This window comes from Astatotilapia calliptera, chromosome 6, assembly GCF_900246225.1.
Source record: "Astatotilapia calliptera chromosome 6, fAstCal1.2, whole genome shotgun sequence".
In the NCBI taxonomy this organism is placed as follows: domain Eukaryota; kingdom Metazoa; phylum Chordata; class Actinopteri; order Cichliformes; family Cichlidae; genus Astatotilapia; species Astatotilapia calliptera.
The window spans coordinates 12,365,007-12,384,495 of NC_039307.1; the positions used below are offsets into that span (position 1 = coordinate 12,365,007).

Genomic DNA, 19,489 nt, shown 5'->3' on the forward strand with positions numbered 1-19,489 from the left:
TTACCTTGAGAACATTTTACTATAACTAATGCACAAGATACCTAATGGCTTATCTGTTTGTAAGTTACCTTAATTAATCTGTTTGTAGCACAACACATATGTGGGATGGGACAAGTTAATACTAACTCATCAAACCTGCTCTCTTTGATAGTTATTAAGTTGCATATACACTCTGACACAAAGAGAGCAGTAATGCGAGGTGCTTGGTGTTATTTCTAAAACTCAATCGCATAAAGTGCTGAGAAAGACACATATTCTATCATATATATAAATCAAATATACCAAGTCCACAGCAGGGATAACTGTCACAGAGATACCAAACAGTTTCTACGAGGCAGCATGCACTCAAAACTAGTTACATGAAAGGTTTAGTTTCACACCTGCATGAATACAAATGACAGTTAACTTTGACGATCATGATGATCGTTTTTAACAAATCCATGTGCGCAGTGTGACACAGCACTTCTGTCAGCAACCTTAACTAAATGGTAAGAGGTGTTGTGACAGTTTACACTCATGGATATATTAAAATGTAAAGTAAGTTTACATTAATGTTTACCTGTCTTTTAAGTTTACCCCACTAACAACAGAAGCATTTATGAAGTCCACGTCCACATAGACTATTCATGGTTGGTTCACTGTTGCCAGCATTAAGGTTAATTAGCAGTAATACCCATGCTTGTCTGAGCATACACCCCCACACCCCGTTACCATCTTCCTTACCAACTGCGCGGACTTCTCAGCATCTCCTTTCCTTCCTTTCTTCTCGTTTTTCTTCCTAAAGATCTCCTGAAGCTGTAATGAGAGAAAAGACGAGGAGCTCATTGACAATTCAAAGTCAGATCTAAAACGCTGTTAAAAAAATGAAATGCTCAAATGAGTTCAAACAAGGTCATTCACTCTTTCAAGCACATCTATGATGTCATTCAGGTAATGGTCTTTTGGCAGCATGATTAAGGGAGTATTCAGGTTTCACTCTGGAAGTGATTTATGTTTATGCATATGTGTTATTAAAGGAAAAATCAATGCTGAATTCAATATGAAAAAAAACAACTGCTTCTACACTACAGTGTCGGGTAAGTTTTTATATACTTACTTATTCAAATTTAAATTAAAATACTAATTTCTTTGAAATAAAATAACGAGATTTGTAATATAAATGTTATAATTAATTAAGAGTTAAATAAAAAATGCACAACCACAAACACAGCAACCTGATGTCTACACAAATACAGATACATAAACGCTCTCTAAGAGCATATGATCATAAAAGACAGCAATAGTCACTGGTATTGTTCAATTTCCATTTAAGAATATTTAATTACTCTGACAACCAATATCACATGTAAAACAGAAAAATCTGTATCTAAACCCTCAATGTGAGAATCTTTTTCTGTCCCACACCTGCCTGCTCCCACAGGATTTTAAATCATTACCACTCCCTCCTGCTGATGTGCCATCCCACTCCCACCAACCTTCAGAGATTCTGATCCCTTCATGCCTGCAGCGGTGTTTTGACTTGAAAACGTGTCAGTTCTATCCCACAGGGAAAGAAACACATGTGTAGCCCTCAAGAAATCCTACAGTTAGTCTTCTCAGCTTTGTAATAAGCTGCCTTTAGAAGATGCAAATTCAAAGTCAACCTTTTTAACTGCTTTAAACGTTAAAATATAGTTAAAGCTCAAGGCACTGGGAATAAAGGTACATAATAGTATATTCGCTTAGGGTACTACAATGTTGGCCAAATGTTTTTTTTATTGATTAAGATGATGGAGACACTTTAATAGGGAAAAGACTTCTGTAAATGATGCAATCTGTGAATGTATTGTTTGAGAGCGCAAGGATGCTTGCATGAGACTTGAGGAACAGTCTTACAGGCAGATAAAGCTGAAACACGACCAAGCATTAGTCCAAATTCTGAAATGATTTACTGAGTTTACAAACGTAATGTAACATGCTGAGAATCAAGATTAATTTCAAGCTGTCAGTCTGTTAAGTTTTCAATAAGGTAGTAGCAGCAAATGTTCTCAATCTTGCCCATCTGTAACATGGTGATGTTAATTTAACCAGAGAGCACAATTATTTGTATCTAAAAACTGTTAAATCTCTTTAAAAATCCCAGACAGAAGCTAGGAAAAGTCTAACATCAACTAGAGCAGCCTGCCTTACCAACTCTACTCGATTAGCAACAAAAATGTGGAGCCAAGTCACCAGAAGCACAGCACTACCACAGAAAATCAAAAAATCTTGTCCTTTTTGGGGAGTTTTGACCTGTGATATCAAAAATGGTAGAATGTCAGGTATTAAATTTATCAGTATTGAGCTTGTAGTACTGTAACAGCCCAAGTCACAGTGGGTAAGGAATCATTTTAGTAATGTAAGGTAGACAAGATTTGACATACTGACATTTGATCTATAAATGTGATCTATGACAATTCAAGTGTTTCTACTATGCCTGGTTTGACAGTTCATAAACAGTGTTAAGTTCATTATAGTTGCTAATACTGACATAGAAAACAACCAGGCAAGGAAAAAACATCTAGGATGGACTGATTTGTGCAATCTTGTTTTTAAAGCTTCAAGATGAGGATTTCTGGTACGCCAATCTTTACTTTTCAAAAACCAGACATCATGAGTCAGAGGGTGACACTGGATGAACTGAGGGTCTGCACTAAAGCCCGTCATTTGATGTATAAGGTTTAGTATCCTTTTTCCTGTAAATCACATAAACATATTTGTACTATAAGAGTCCAAGAATTAAAATATTGACTTGAAAATGGGCAAAATAGGGCCTCTTTAATTTTAGTAATTTAATAAACTACATTAAAACACCATGGTACAAGTCAAAATTAGATTTTCAAAAGTAAGGTTTTGTCTTTTGTCCACTCTAAAATCATGGATTGTTATTTAATACTAAAGCTATTCTTTAACACTGCTTTTTAGTAAAAGGAGTAACAAAAAGGGTTAATATTAATATGTAAATTCAGGTTTTCTCCCAATATCTGCGACTCACCACTAGGAACTCCCTCTTATCCACCATCTGGTTGCCGTCTGCATCAAACATATTGAAAGCAATCTTAAAGCCAGCATGAGGCTCTGGGGAACAGAGAAGGGAACACATAGGGTGAGTGTGTGCATGTGTTTGTTAAAGGCAATTTGAAATCCATAAATAGTAAGTGGAAAAAGTGTCTCAAAGCATCAATAGGAGGGAGAATGACTTAAATGAAGCCACAGTTTCAAACATAGCTGCTTATCCAAAGAAAACATTAAAGTGTTGACCAGGTTAAAGTTATTTAAAAAAAAAACACAATAGCAGAACAAATACATTTGCTACAGACTGACCTTTCAATTTGACATTTTATTCTATTTATTCAACCATTTTTAAGGCCAAACAAGGAAGCATGCATGTAAAAAAAAAAAGAAAAAGAAAAAAAGACAGTAATTTCTATTTAAACTAGTTTCACATGCTGGTCATACGTCTAAGAGATGAAGTAAAATGTAATTTCAATTATGGTCTTATGGTTTTTGGTGTGGGGGTGTGCACTGCCTTTCACCCTGTGGCAGCTATGACAAACTCCAGCCCCCTGCAAGCAGAAACTGAGCAGTTAAGATCAAGTATGCTTATTTTTATTCACTATAACTTCATCCATCATCTATTTAGGTTGAATTAAAATTAAAATTTGTGGAAAAATCATTAAAAGAAACAACTTTTTATTGATCCCTTATGTGTCAGTACAGCTGAGATCCATATTTGTAAAACACCCTAAAACATGCTATGCCAGTGACTGGCCCACCCCCAAGCATCAGAGCAATACAGTGTACACTCTTAAATGTCAAGAGGATGGCTGTAAATTATACACCGGGGACACCAAACAACCTCTGGCTAAGTGGACGGCGCAACACAGAAGAGCCTCGTCCTCTGGCCTTGACTCTTTAGTCCACTTAGACACACGGGCCAATGGTCACGCTTTCAATTACAAGGACGTGCACATCCTGGACAGGGAGGAACGCTGGTATCATCAAGGAGCCAAGGAGGACATTTATGTGAAAAGGGAATGACAATGTTGGAATTGAGGAGGCCTTAGAGAAAATCTTTAACCATCTGATCGCAGTCATTACCCAACTGTCTGTGAAGAGTGCAAGAGGCTACTGATTAACGGTCACGCCAATTTGCATATCAACCATTATGAAACTGATCTCATTGCTCATTGTTATGCAGTGACGCTACTTTCAATCGTTATGCAGCTGGACTGTTTGTAAGGTTAGGGGGAGACTGGGTCACTTGGATGAGTGCTGAAAGTACTGAAATTGTTGCTTCCAGATGAAAAGAATAAACTTTATGGAATTTTATAGCCACTTTCTTTTTTTCTTTTGTTAAAGAAATTTATCTATTACTTTTCTTCATCTTTTGAGAAGATGTTCTTGCAACTTTCCTTACGTTTACATTTTTTTCATCTTTGGTCTGTCTCTGTCTCTTTTTGTCTTGCCCTAAGGTGAAGGGGAAAACCACAGCATTTGTGAGATCAACATTTTTTAAATTTCTATATGTACTTAGCGCACTTCGCTTTGTCACGTAATTTTTCTAAAAATAAGAATATAATAATGCAAACAACAACTGGGTGAAAGAGATATGATAAAAAGGTGCAGATGAGTTTAAGTGAAAGGAGAATGTGTGCAACTGAATTGACTCACTTGTCAAGATGCAGAGCAGGAACAGGTACTCTGTGTATGAGATGATGCCTGGTAATGAGATCAAGACAGAGAGAGTTAAGGAAGAGGTCATATTCAACTCACACACACACACACACATACACACATTCACAATGTTTACAGATGTTCAAAGACTGTGGGCCTCACACAAAGACATACACACTAACACACATAATCCTTCCTTTCATGGAGATAGCATCTTAAAATGTGTCTTCTCAAAGCGGAGCTGCCAGCGGCCATTTGGCCACACACCGATTCTTTTTCTACACCCCAAGTGTCCAGAGTAAAGACACAGGCTAGCGTGTGTCTGTGTGTGTATGTGTCTTGTGTTTGGATAAGCAAGTGAAAAATGTTTCAGGAGGTGATCCTTTCTTGCCTCAGGCACATTCAGGAATCTTTGCAGCTCCATCTACGCTCTCTCTCCCTCTTTTTTCGCTTTCTGTCTGATCGTTCAGATAGTTCAGGGTGGTTCGCTTGAGTGTTACGGGAGACTTCTCCCCCATTTGTGTGTATGTATGCATGAGTGTGTGAGGGTGAACACGACACCAGTTAAAGTCAGTGTGAGCCTTGTGTTTTGCTGATGCTTGACTGCTTTGTGTAGAGGAGCTGGTTTGGAACTGAAGTCTTTTCCCCCCATGTAGCCTGAGCTCTGCATAGACTAGAGCATACAAAATTGAAGCTACTCAGGTTTCTATAATACAGTCTGTTGTGTGTTTACGCTCCCATGCTTTCAGTGATATACCACAGAATAAGAGGGATTAATACTGATCTCAAGGTGATATTTAATCATGATGGAAAGGGCTGTAAACAGGCATTATATGTCCTCTCCAATAGTTTTAACATTAACATATGTTCCATATGTTTGTTGATTTTGCCTTCCTTTTCTTTTAATTGTCAGTGGGTTAAAGATGTTAAGAGTCCATTGTAATCCAATAATAACAAATCTGATGGTTTGAATCAGCCCCAAGAAATTTTATTAACTCAAAAAACCTTGGTATTTACCTCCAGAGAAATTTATTTAACTTAATCTATATCAATGCATATGTTAATACTAAAGCACCTTCCTCTATTATGGACATCTGCTATGGACTCACTAGAATAGCATATATTAAGAAGCCCAAGAAGATCTAAATTTTGTGTTTGTTGTGCAGGTCAACTAAAGACAAATATAAGGGTTAGTTAAGTACATGTGAACCATGATGACATTACAGTAGTACTAATAAACCGTTTTAAATGGAAAACATGAATGTGTCACATGAGTATTAACATATTAGGCACAGGTAACAATGTTCCATGTTGCATACAGGCAATGCAAATGACTGCAATGAGTCTTTACTGCTTTGACTATATTTCCAGTTATATTTTCACTGCAGTCTGAAATTATTTTTGATTTAATTATCCAATGTGTGGCATTTCACTTACTTTATCAAAGTCAGAAAGTCAAAAACCAAAAAGGCATTCCCAGTTAACACAAATGCTTTATACTGGTACTATGAAAGGAATATTTACTCAGCTGTTGTGTGTGACAGATGGAAACATGGATTAACATTGTGTTAAATCTGCGATATACATACCCAGCATGTTACTGTATACTTACACAGTCAATTTTTCTAAAGCACAGTAATGCATTACCCATACTGTGGTAGTCATAAATAACTGATAATCAATTAATCAATCATGAATTAATGTAGTGTGTTCTGACATTAACACACAGACACAGTGAACCCCTTTGAGTCTTTGTCTGATTTTCAACTCTATCGAGCTCAGAAATCCAAAGACATTACAACGATTTCAACTTTCAAACGTACTGGGCCACGTACACATCACACCCACAGGAGCTGTTCAGCCACTGAAAAGCCATGTCATGAAGTTCCTGAGAACAGCTTGTGTGCTGATGTTAATGTCACTGGAGTTTTGGAGCTTTACACATTATGTACCTCAGCACTCGGTGACCCCCGCTATATAACTTTATGGGGTCTGCCACTTCATGGCTGAGTTTCTATGGTTACTAAATCCCTCCACTTTGTAGTAAAACCACTTACAGCTGATTGTGAAAATATAGGATTTAAATTTAATGGACTGACTTGTTGCAACAGTGACACGACTGAGTTCAGTGAGCGCTGTAGAAGGACTCATTCTTTTACAAATGCATGCAAGGCCACACATTTTATACACCTGTGGGAATGGGACTGAAAGCACCTGAATTAAAAAAAGTAGTATGAATTTTGTGAAATCTAGGTAACATATGCAGTAGTTTTGTGACCCTTTGAAATCCAGACTGATAGATGTCAATGACTTTGTTTTTCGGCTGTTTCTTAATATCGTGGCACGATGTGTTGCTTTTTGCAACACGTTCTCATCCTGACGCGTAAAATACCAACAACTGTGACAAATTGTCGGCATGGGAATGAGAGCAAGTTGGAATGAATGTATAAATGTGTTTTACGTGTGAAATGAAAATAAACCGAAAAAAGCATTACGTACCCTAAATCTGTTCACTTTCAGATCCTAAATCACTTTGGAAAACATAATGTGATGGCCACAACATAAAGCTATTTTATTGTTGAATTATTAGTCATATTTTGATGTGTTTGTATTGGAATGGATGGCTGGAGCCTTTGCTCTGAGCGTCTCTTACAGCCGCGAGCTTGTATTTACTCAGGTTATCTTTGTCTAACATTTAAATTTGTTTGATGTTCTGACACATGAGAAATATGTAAAAAAAAACAAAAAAAAAAAAACCTTGGAAATCAAGAATGTTTTACTGTATGTGAATGAAAAAATCAGCCCTGTTAAATCTTGATGGTGTGTGTGGTCTCAGTAGTGCTCCACCAGGAATGAATGGTTAAAGTACAATAACCATAGATTACCCTGAGGTTTCTGTTTACAAACTTTCTCTTTTTCCTCTCTTACCATATTCATTTCTCTGTCTACTTTGCCTGTTTGTCTTTTATAGCCCATCTTTTACACTCCATCTGTTTCTTATATTTCTCCCACTCTCCTTTTAAATCTCCTTTTCACTCCCTGATTTGATTTTCCTACTCTATTCTTTTTTCCCCTCCATCTCTCTGATGAAAAAAGGAAGCAGACCACCCTCCTGGCTACTTGTCCCTGTAGACTAAATCAAACACACTCAAACGTTACAAGCTTAAGAATATACCTTTGTTATTATGGTAGAGGAAGAGAGGGGATGCATCACACATGGTTTGCTATATTTAGCATCTCCCAGTGTGTGTATATCTGTGTATCTGTGTAATTATCACTACAGGGAATCAGTCCCAGACTGTGTTATTCCTCTGTTACATACTCCTGAGGCAAATGCTTAATTAGGGTGAGCTTTTCTCTATCTTTTAGTGTTGCATAAATTGTAGAGGAGAGGAGAGGAGAGGAGAGGAGAGGAGAGGAGAGGAGAGGAGAGGAGAGGAGAGGAGAGGAGAGGAGGTTGTTCAGCTGTACGGAGTAACAGCATGGCACAAACTTGGATTAGAGACCCCTACAGTGACACACAACTCACAAGTATGATTTTATCACACACTGAGAGCCAAGCACTGGGAAATGTGCACAAAAGCACAGTTAGGTCATCGCAGTTACTGTATAATAATGTAAGAACCCTGACAGTCATGCAGGTGTATCACCTAAGAAATATAACATGATGCAAGAATACCTCTTAGATTTCTACTACCTCTGTTAGGTATTTGCGGGCTGAATGAAAAGAAAAAAAATACATAATAAAGATAATTAAGTTAATTGCAAGGATGCATAATTATATTAGTGATCCAAGCAAAAACCCCGCCCCTTTGCTCCTGTCCTAAAATACAGACATATATGCTAATTTATCATGTTATTCTCTTTATCTTCATTAATATCTTTTTATGTAGTCATATGGCATAAATGGCTGTTCATAAACACCAGACAAATGAATAATAAATACTTGTATCTATTCTTCTTTGCAGGCGACATGTTTATTGTATAAGACAAAGCAATCAATCCCAGGTACTATTAGTGTCACTGTTTGATGCACACTTATTTACATATATGCATGACAGCTCATTCCAGTAACCCAAAGTGTCACTGCACTAAAATTTTGATTACCAAAATGTATTTCCGAACAATGTACACATACATAATGTGAATGTAATGTCACAATTTGTTTTGACATTAGTTACTACACATAATATATATGACTTATAAGAGGACAAAGTATTATATTTAGCACTCAATTCATTTGTGTGTTTTAAAAATAATTTCCAAAAGGTAAATAAATGATAATCGTGGTGCTCTAGGCAGTTTATAAAGTTTCATTCAAACTGATTAAGGTGACTGATTAGGAGGAGTTAGGGAACATACAGACATAGAGAATAGACATTATACATATACATGGTCTTAAAATGACAGTCGTGATTTTTACAACATTAAATTCTCTGACAGTGTATCAGCAAACAATTGTTCAGTATTTTAAATAATCTTTAACAACTTGAAAGCTGAAGAAACTTAAATACTTTACCATGTTTACTCATCATATAAACCGAGTCCTATTTGACTGACATTCACTGACCTTGTTATTATCTGACTCTTACACTCCTACTTATGTGCTCTGATAACAATTAAAAGAGAAAACAGTGTCAATGGGTTTTGTGTACAGTGCATGTGTGTTCCTTTTTTTATTTAGTGAAAAGGTATTTTGCTCCTGTTTTGTGTGTATGTGCGTGGGTGCGTGTGTGTGTGTGTGTGTGTACGCTCTCTGACCTCGTTCTCTCAGGTTGCGAAATAGTTTGGAGGATCCTCTCCACACGGGAGGAGTGTCTGATAGGATCTTCTCCAGCTCCTTACAGACACATACAAACACACAATAAAAAGATAAACTCTAAAAACACAGACCTCTAACTTCAAACTTCAACTTTTACACACACCGATCCAGCGCAAACAGGAAAGGTTAGCATGCCGTGGAAAGAAGGAAAAAAAAAGCTTGGCAGGCCAACTATTTTAGTATTGTTATTAATGTGGTATTTTATATGACTTGTATAGAAAGGAATGTATGTATATATATTTTTTTTAATTGACACAAAGACTGCTTTGAAGAAAGAAAAAATAAAGTACCAAAAGTAGCCTGTGGAGGTTTTGACCATTTGTGGTGCTGTGAATTAGGATTTGAGTGGAGTCTGCATTTTTCTTAGATTTCACACTCCAGCAGCACAAGAATTTCCTTATGGATTCTTAAAAAGAAGTTACAACACTTAACAAAAATGTAAAAACCTCCAAAAGTTGATTCTGTTTATCTGGACGTAGTGTTTTCAGTGGGAGAAACGTTTCGTCACTCATCCAAGTTCTTCAGTCTCAGCTGACTGCAGGTTTCCCCAATCCCCAGTTCATTTGCATAATGACCAAAACCAGCCCACTGAAGGGAAAATGGGAGGTCAGTTCCTTCATCTTAATTATGCAAATTCTCATGACCATTGATCAACAACCACTGATCGAAGCCCACTGATCAATGGCCACCAGTACCATTCACAGAGAGTTGGGGAATGGCTGCAATCACAGCATTGTAAGATGGTGAAAGATGTACCCTTAGGCCCCCCTCCATTGAAAGAGTGTCCACTGGCCTGTAGGTGTGAATAGACTGCAGAGTCCTGGCCTGACGAGGTAGCTCTTCTGTGTTGTGCCATCCGCTTTGCCAGAAGTTGTTTGGTTTCCCCGATGTATAAATCCTGGCAATCGTCCTGGCACTTAACAGCGTACACTATGTTACTGTGTTTGTGTCGGGGCACCCGATCCTTGGGGTGGACCAATTTTTGGCGCAGTGTGTTTTGGGGTTCAAAAGTCACAGAAACACAGTGTTTAGAAAAAAAAAACAGAATCAACTTTTGGAGATTTACTTACCTGGATGATTGAGCATTCATCTAAAGAATGTAAAAATTACTTGTGTCTAAAATCACTGTTTAAATGTTCAAATCCTTTTCAAAATCTATTTTATGGTCTGATTTTACGTTAAACAAAAGATTAAACAAGTTATGCTTCAGAATGTAGCCATCTTGTTATTAATAAGATACTGTATTACGGGCATGTGTAGCATCCTCAGGTTCCCTTTCAGATTTGATGGATGTTATCAAATTTAAAAAATTAGGATCACAATAATGCAACCCTTCAACACAAGACTTTTAAAAAGTGGCTGATTTTATATACAGTTTATATGAATAAAACTTAATGTAAACTGTGTCACAAACTGGCTCAAAGAAGGTGAGAAAAAGGGATTTCACACAAGAAGCTCACGTAGATATAAAATAATTTATTATACATAACCTAACCGAGACACAAAGATTGCTAATAAGTTGATGTCAGGTGGAGTGGAAGAGAGAGACTGAGTGGTTCACCTGGGCCGGCTTTTATAGCCCGCAAGACACAGGAGACCTGCATTAAGTGACCATTGTCCAGTGCCAGCCAAACAGCAAGCCATAGCTTTCATGAGTGTGGGAGGGTGTGCAACATGAAAACTGCACAGGGTACTGAGATTATAACCAGGTGAGTACTGATGTGGCGATATCCTGTATTTTCACATTCAATGGTATGATCTACAGTTTAAATAAAGCTAAAGATCCTGTTTGTGCTGTATGAAATTTTCAGAGCCTCAGTATTTTGCATACAGTATTTCTTTAATGCACTTACATTTTTACATTTGGATTTTAAATTAGTAAACCTGATTATTGCTGAACTTAGAGATAATCTGCAATACATACGTATGAGGAATCATGACATTTGTATGCAGAAACTCATGACAAATACTAGGAAAATAGGTTTTAAACTTTGCAGTGTATACTGATTTAGATGTAACATGCAACAGATGTCTGTCTGCAATATAGAGGAGCACGAAAAACAGTTAGAGTGTGTTTCCCACCTGTTTTGTCAGGGACCTCCAGGGCCTCTTGCCTGCCAGGGAAACGAGACAAAAGAGAAGAGAAGAAGAAGGGAAAGAGGAGAAGAGAGTTTGGGTGGGCTCAGTCAGATAGCATCTGTGTGATCTAGAAATGGGTCTTAATGTGCCAGGTACAGTCACAACACACACACACACAGGCACACTCATTTTATATACACTGTCATCATCACAGGCCCATTTGTACCATCTCAAGTGCCCTGTGCTTGTCTTTGTAGTATGTGGAATGTCCCTGTAAAAGCACATACTACTTTTGTTCTGTTTTATACAACAAAGTTCATCTAATTCAACTTCAAAGGGGCCATTCGAGGATGTCAGCTGCCGAGAGGGCATGTGCGGCTGTATCGTATGTCAGCGAGCCAAGGCTAGATGTAAACACACACATACAGGTGCACAGTTTGCACGCAACGCAATTATATATCCATTAAATAAATAAATAGCAGCTTTTTGTTTGTGATAACTTCCACATGTGAAGAGATACTTAAAGCAGTGGTCGCACAGGAAAATTTTAAGATGATTCTCCAGATTAGATATTTGCAGGGTAAGAGAAAGGGTACATGAGAGCAAATGGAATGTGTGTGTCTGACTAACATTAACCACAGACTAAACAATAGCTTTAAAGCCACCTGCTTTGAAGAAGCCAGCCAGGGCTAATCTGTTACAAATGACAGTGGGCCAACAGAAATTACAAAGATGTGTTTTAAAACCATATTTTTAAAGTTTTTTAAGAGATGGCAAAAAATTGTATACCTGGCACTGAAATACATATGTAATATTTAAAATCAACCACCAAACAGGGATCAGTAAACATGAGGTATTCACTGTCAATTAAATTATAAAAACAAAGGGTTCAAGTATCCAATCAAATCTTGCTTAAATTTAAATGTAATTTATATCTTAAATTCTTGAAGTATAAATTAGCTTTTCCCCGTCCTACACTATAGACTTCCTATCATTTTATGTTTCTCCATGAATCCCAGGAACCTCTGAGGTTGCTATTTTACCTTATCAAACACTATGTGTACTTAAGAGCCATTTGAAGAAACGATTTGTAAGGCAGTCATTTGTCTTACTTTTCATATTTACAATTTCTCATTGAAAAGAGAGAGGCGCTGCCATCTAGGCTTGTGTAGAGTAGCTGCATAAGACTTTAGACCCAGCTGGCATGTTCATTCATTAAAAATGAATGATTCATTTAATCGACTTGTACTTCTAGCACCGATTAGCAAGAGCAGCAACATTTAAGTCAATTAATCATGTGCATAACTAAATTAAAATGTTTCAAAATATGACAGAAAGCCTCTTTAGATGTCAGTGTTAGCTATTACAAAAAGGTGGAACGCTGCTTTTAAATAGCAGACCTACTGATTGGTGGATAACTTTCTGTGAACATTCAAACTCAGCTGTTCAATCTAACCTTTAACTGACAAGTCTTTAAGTCTGTCTGTTATAGATTTTCTTTAAAACATTTAATTATCCTTGCAGCTGAATTGCAAAGCACTTCGAGTTGTATTTATATAAATAAAAGTTTTTAATGGCAAAAGAAGCATAGAAGTTTACAGTGGTGACTGATTTTAGCATTTTTTCTGCACATTTTCCATCTTTATTTTTAGCACTCTGACAGAACTAATTTATTTGTGGACAACCAGCTAGCCCTGCCCCCTTCCTGTGTTTTCCCTACGGGAAGACTCACTGGCCAGCTTGTTTGCTCAGTCTCGGCCGTGGTTGGACAGATTCCAACTCCACCATTTTGGACTGCATGAGTAGACCTTGTTTTGCACCAGAGATCTGGAAGCCACCCTAACCTGAACCAGGTGGACAAATGGTTCATGTGCCACTATGCAGAGTTCACTGAGACTGCAGAGCAGAACTAGGTCTACCAGCTACAGTCCAAGACCATGGAGTTAATAATATTCAATAATAGGATATAGGAGAGACTGTGAAGATACAGCTGATGATATTGTTTGGTTATGTGTTTCATAGAAATAGCCAGCAGCACGATGGTTTAGTGGTGACCACTGCTGCCTCAGGACAATTTAGGTTCATGCTTAACACCCCTGTAAAAGATATTCTCAAGACATTCAGTTCTTGGTTAAATAAACTTCCCTCCTCCTTGGATCTTGGTTGAGGAGGGGAGAAATTTACAAACTGCATTTTCTGGTAGTTCCCCTGTGAAAGCAATCCTTTGCAGTGCTGAGATATATACACGTCCCATCAAAAGCAGAATATAAATTTGTGTTAAATGATTGATTTAAATGAAGCAGTCAAGTAGTCTGGGTACATGTCATATATGCAGATTAAGCAGATAAAATAAGCCCCAAATATTTTTGTCTTAAGGAGACACAATTTTGAGAACAACAGAAAACAAGCTATTTTTTCATACGTACTTCTCGGTTCACTCATGGTAACCGACTCGATGAAGTTTTGTGGGGTCATGTACAGCTGTCCTTCATACTCCACTGAGCTGAACAAGCGGAAACGATGTTCATGGGAAGACATGTACACATCTCCATCCTCAAAGTCAAATGGACGTGCCTGCAGAGAAAACCCATAATAAAGAAAAGAAAAACAACAAAACAAAGTATATGCATTCCACTTATACTGTTAAATAACTATCCTAATTCTCATATTAAGTGATTAAAATCAGGGATAAGCAATTAATGTTCCACTTGTGTCACAGTGGACATAATGTGAATGCGACCTGTGACAGATTTCTGTGCACACAAAGCAATTTCTATAATGAGGAAACTCATCTATTCTTGGCATCAACTCTCTCCATTTAGCTCCCTGTGGTTATAAATAGAGCGAGCGCCGCTGGCACAGTGCAGTAATGGGAAAATGGGCACACATGCACAAAAATACTTTGTCACTACTTTCTACTTGATTAGCATCTGTCTCTCACTCTCTCTCTCGCTCTCTGCAAGCAGCCAGTGCTTCAACTTGATTAGCTGCAGAGTAGGAGAGCTTCTACACCAACCGACTATACTGCGTGAAACTGTATAATTAACAGAGAGGCTTCCATATTTAAACCTGTTTAGCTGCAGGCCCCAGCACACAGTGGTTTCGGTTCCGCTCAGCTAACATGCTAATGAGCATACAGATTCATTCATAAAGCTTTGATGATGCCTGCACCAAGGGGGGCTTTTGAAAGCGTGAATTGGAGATCAGTGCTTGGCTTCATGGGAATGCACCCCACTCAAAAGTAAGAGCATAGGCACCCATGGCTTTAACTCTCACTAATGAATGAAGTTTAGAAAGTTTTGCAAAGGCAGCTAGGTTCACATGCCATGCTGCACAACATGAAAAAGAAATGTAAGAAAAACCAATTAAATTACAGAGATTAGAAAGTAGATTCAGTGTGGCTCACTGCTTTGTGTCTTGACTACAACTAAAACTTTCTGTTGTCTTTTCACAACTGCTCAGCAGATGCTCCAGGTGTTTTCCCCTCGGGCAACGTTGTGTGTTCCCTTCGCAGCTGCAGCTCTGTAACCCTTCTGCTCAGTTTCACGCTTAAAACTGTCACTGTCTGCTAAACTTTTGGATGAATAATGATGATATTTTATCCAAAAATCCCAGTATCAATTCTGCTTATAGGTGTGATTCTTCATCAGTTGACTTATTGATCCATAAACATTTTTTTGAACGAAAAAAGTGGCTTTTGCAGGTCAACAACTATTTTGTTCTCTCTGAGTCTAAACACAGTGAAGGAACAATACAAATGAAAGCATAGGACTGTTTGCACATGTGGAAAAGCACCACTACCATTATTATTTTAATGTCACTATTCTGCACCATTCTGTCATTTACAGTACCATTTAGGGTACATAAACCCTTTTATATATAAGGTGTATTACCACTCCAGGTTGCTGGGCTCCCTCCCATGTGTGGTTAACTATTAGTGTGTGCTGCTCTGCTTTGGTGCCTGAACCTGTTCTTTGTCGTCCAATTGCCATCTGTGATTGGTCCATCCCAGTCTCCAGCTACAACCACAACACGGCTGATTATGGCAACTGTTTCACAAGTCAAAGCTTGTAATTTGTAGCAGCTGTGATTTCAAGTGAGCAGCCTGACCTGTGCCTCTTTCTGGTTTGTTCTTAAATTTCAGGTTACTTCTTGTCTTTGACCTTTGTAAAAGATAGACTGTATCTCAACAGGCTTTGTGTACCCTTGGATGGTTATTAGAGCTGGGCGATATGAGATTTTTTCATATCACGATATTTTTTTTTCATTTCAGGCGATAACGATATCTATCACGATATAAGCCAAATAACTATATTTGTAAGATTTAAATGTGCCGTTGCTCACAAGTAAAATGTGAAATAATCAGCAGCTTGTTTTTATTTAAATATTTATTTCCCATAATAAGTTCAACAGGGTAGATGTACTTAAGGAACATGAGACTTTTTCAGATAAATAAAGGCAAATATTGCAAACTACACAAAAGGCAGCCGCTAAAGCGTTTAAGTTTCAAAATAGAACAAACAAAACAGACTAAATTGTCAATTCCACTTAGAAACAAAATATTAATTCTAAAAATAAATCTTAGTTTGTTTTACAGAAGAACAGACAAAACTGACTAACTTTTGTCAATATCAAATAAACTGAGAACTAAAAGGAAATTCTCAATCTCTCCTTGTTGTATAGCTGAGCTTTTCAAACAGTTTTAACAGTTACTTTAGTCTGACAAAAGCCGAATGACGAATTAGCGCTTCCAGTCAGAGACTGAGGCTACGTCCACACGTACACGGGTATTTTTGAAAACGGAGATTTTCCGTTTTCGTTTTAAAAAAATAATCCCGTCCACACATAAAGGCAGAAATGAAGGAAAACGCTGCTATGAACATGCCAAAGCAGCAGGTGGAGCTAGATTCCTAACCGTGCAGAAATGTTGGCCAATCAGAAGTCTAGAAGCCTCGGTGGGAAAAAGTAAACAAAGCTGGGGCATAGAAGCAGAACAGAGTCGTGTGTGTGGACGGACAGTAACTGTGTGTATATGTAAGCATTTAAACACTGCAGAGAGTAGAATTAACAGTAACAGTATTGTAGAAATTCATTTCACCGAAACAATAACGTGGCGCGCAGTGTGACGCATGCATCAGTTTATTGTATTTCCAGACTTGCTTTCGGCACAATTTACAGTGCACGCTACTCTGTTTTTTGTCAGACTTGAAATAGCCGAAATACCTTCACACTACGGAACTTCTATGGCTCTTCCGTTCGACAATCTCTCCGGCATTGGAACCGTCAACTGTTTTCTCTTCGGTCACGCTCGGTTGATTTTTCTAGTCGGCACACTCATTTCCTCCATTACGCGCTGGCTCCATTACCCGCTGGCTGCTTCCCAAACAAACACACGTGCGGCTTGGCACTTGTGCTGTACGTAACAAGTCACGCGACGTGACGCTGCGGCTGTGATTGGTTCGGCTCTGCGCTACTTAGTTTGGATTGGCTGACCTTTTTTTATTTTTTTTATTTATTTTTTTTTATTTTAAGAGGACAAGAGCGGCGAGGTCTATCGCGATAGCTTAATTTCTCTATCGAGTAAAAGTTATATCGCGATACATATCGTTATCGTTCTATCGCCCAGCTCTAATGGTTATGTACTTGCTTGTAATTTTGGGGTCTATATTTGTTTGTTTTTCTCCATCTGAGACACCTTCAAGGCACTTACAGCCAGGCAGGAAACAGTGTAACACATTACACTGGTAGGAGCTTCTTTTGTCAGATACAATGTAATAGGTGTGCAGCTTCCTTTTCTAGTTTATATTTTTGATAGGACGGTTTTAATTTCTTTCTTATGACCTAGAAAACTCAGGCTTAGCATTTAAACTTTTGCTAGAAGTCATTTTTTATATTAATTGGTTATTTTAAATAGACATTGGTTTTGTAAAGGGGTAATCCACCAGTTTTACACGTATTAACTTTGTCTGCAGGTATACTTCTTCATATGTTAAAAAATACTATCTCAAACATTCTTTGATAAACCCTCTGTGCCACCAGTGAACTCACCCTTACACTTCTGAACCCTTTAAGAGCCAAATGATCGTGTGAACATATATCCCATACCCATTCAGCACAAGTCTCAACTGCCCCATATTTTTCTCTGCCTCTGTGGCTTTCTTTTACCAGAATAGCTGCAGTGAGGTTCAGTCACTACAGATGAGTCATCCAACTTTTTGAGGCAAATTATTCAGATTCCATTTCCTTCCCCAGTAAAGTAAAATTTATGTCTGCATCTTCTAAAATGCCCCCCTTCCCCACCCCACACCCACACCCCCAACTCTCAAAACACTAAAAAAACTGCGTTTTCGTCTGAAAACGCTCCACATCCACACTAGCGTTTTCAGCTGTTTTCACAGAGTTGTGCGTCCACATTGAAACGGCCGAAAACACTTACGTTCCAGTACTGAGCGTGTGTGAAGCGCAAGAAGATTCGGCCTGCCTCATTTCTGTCAGCCGTTTATTTACTTTGAATCGTTGAAACGTGGCGGCAAAAGGTTGAGGAAAAGCAACGAGTTTTTTAAATGGACTCACAATGAGGTGACGTTGTTGCTGCGAGTAACACAAAAGTGCAAAGTTGCAAAAGCGAGTAAGAATTAAATAATTTGAAGAAAAGCTATCTGGAGCATGTACAAACTGATATTAATCTTTAATAGGGCTGTCAAAATTGAGAGCAAACAAAACAACTGCTGTATAATGCCCTCCGCTATCATTGTTTAATTGGTCACATGATGCATCACATGACTAAAATGTGTCACCCTTCTAGAAAGTCTCCGTTTTCCCTGTCCACACTGCGACGCAAACGCATCGTCTTCAAATGTATTCGTTTTCGAGAGCGTTTTCAAATTGCTGCGTTTTTCCTTGGGGAAAACGCCATCTCAGGCTACGTCCACACGTACCCGGGTATTTTTGAACACGCAGATTTTTCTATGCGTTTGCACCTTTCGTCCACACGTAAACTGCGTTTTCGGTCACTGAAAACGAAGATTTCTAAAAATGCCTGCCAGGGTGGATATTTTCGAAAACTCAGTTTTTGCATTTACTGTGGACGAGAAAAACTGAGAAAACGCAGCGTCAAAGGTGTGCGCCTTTTTGATGTCACACTGTGCGCCACGTTATTGTTTCGGTGCAATGAATTTCTACAATACTGTTACTGTTAATTGTACTGTCTGCAGTGTTTAAATTCTTACACATACACACACAGTTACTGTTCTTCCACACATACGACTTGGTTCTGCTTCTACGCCCCAGCTTTGTTTACTATTTCCTACCGAGGCTTCTAGACTTCTGATTGGCCAACATTTCTACACGGTTAGGAATATATCGCCACCTGTTGCTTTGGCATGTTCCTAGCAGCGTTTTCCTTCATTTCTGCGTTTATGTGTGGACGGGATTATTTTTTAACGGAAAATCTCCGTTTTCAAAAATACCCGTGTACGTGTGGACGTAGCCTCAGTGTCAAAACGGAGAGAAAATGATGCGTTTTCAAACGAAAACGCATTGGTGTGGACGTAGCCTAAAGAAGCAACATTGCTGGCTGAGAAGACATAATTTTACATTTGCAATCTGGATAGATATGCAAATGGTGCCACTGAGCTACTGTCCACTTCAATGAGCTACTAAATGCAGTTTGTATCTATAGCCAATTATGTGCAAAAGTCTTAAGCCACCCTCCATTTCTTTATATTTTGCTTCCAAGGAGCCAGGCTTTCCTTTATCTTTTTCAAAAGTTGTGAGCAGTTCTTCTCCAGATTTTCTGAAGGTCTTTCAGTGCCTTTCTTTGCTTTTTCACTCTGCTTTTAAATTAATTTTCAGTCCAGGCCTTCTACCTGACCATTTTCAATTTTTTTTTTG

The 19,489-nt window shown here is 38.1% G+C and overlaps 1 protein-coding gene across 7 annotated transcripts in view; it reads right to left on the reverse strand.

Moving 5' to 3' along the window:
• The window catches only part of micu3a (mitochondrial calcium uptake family, member 3a), a 42,252-nt gene that overhangs the window by 17,623 nt on the left and 5,140 nt on the right, over positions 1-19,489 (reverse strand). For all 7 annotated transcript variants that reach the window (XM_026170357.1, XM_026170352.1, XM_026170355.1 and 4 more), the window contains exons 2-7: positions 14,023-14,170; positions 11,600-11,631; positions 9,457-9,535; positions 4,693-4,740; positions 3,014-3,096; positions 724-795 (exon numbers count right to left, since the gene is read on the reverse strand). In XM_026170357.1, coding sequence (XP_026026142.1) covers positions 724-795; positions 3,014-3,096; positions 4,693-4,740; positions 9,457-9,535; positions 11,600-11,631; positions 14,023-14,170 — 462 coding nt within the window. The remainder of the gene's footprint in view (positions 1-723; positions 796-3,013; positions 3,097-4,692; positions 4,741-9,456; positions 9,536-11,599; positions 11,632-14,022; positions 14,171-19,489) is intronic.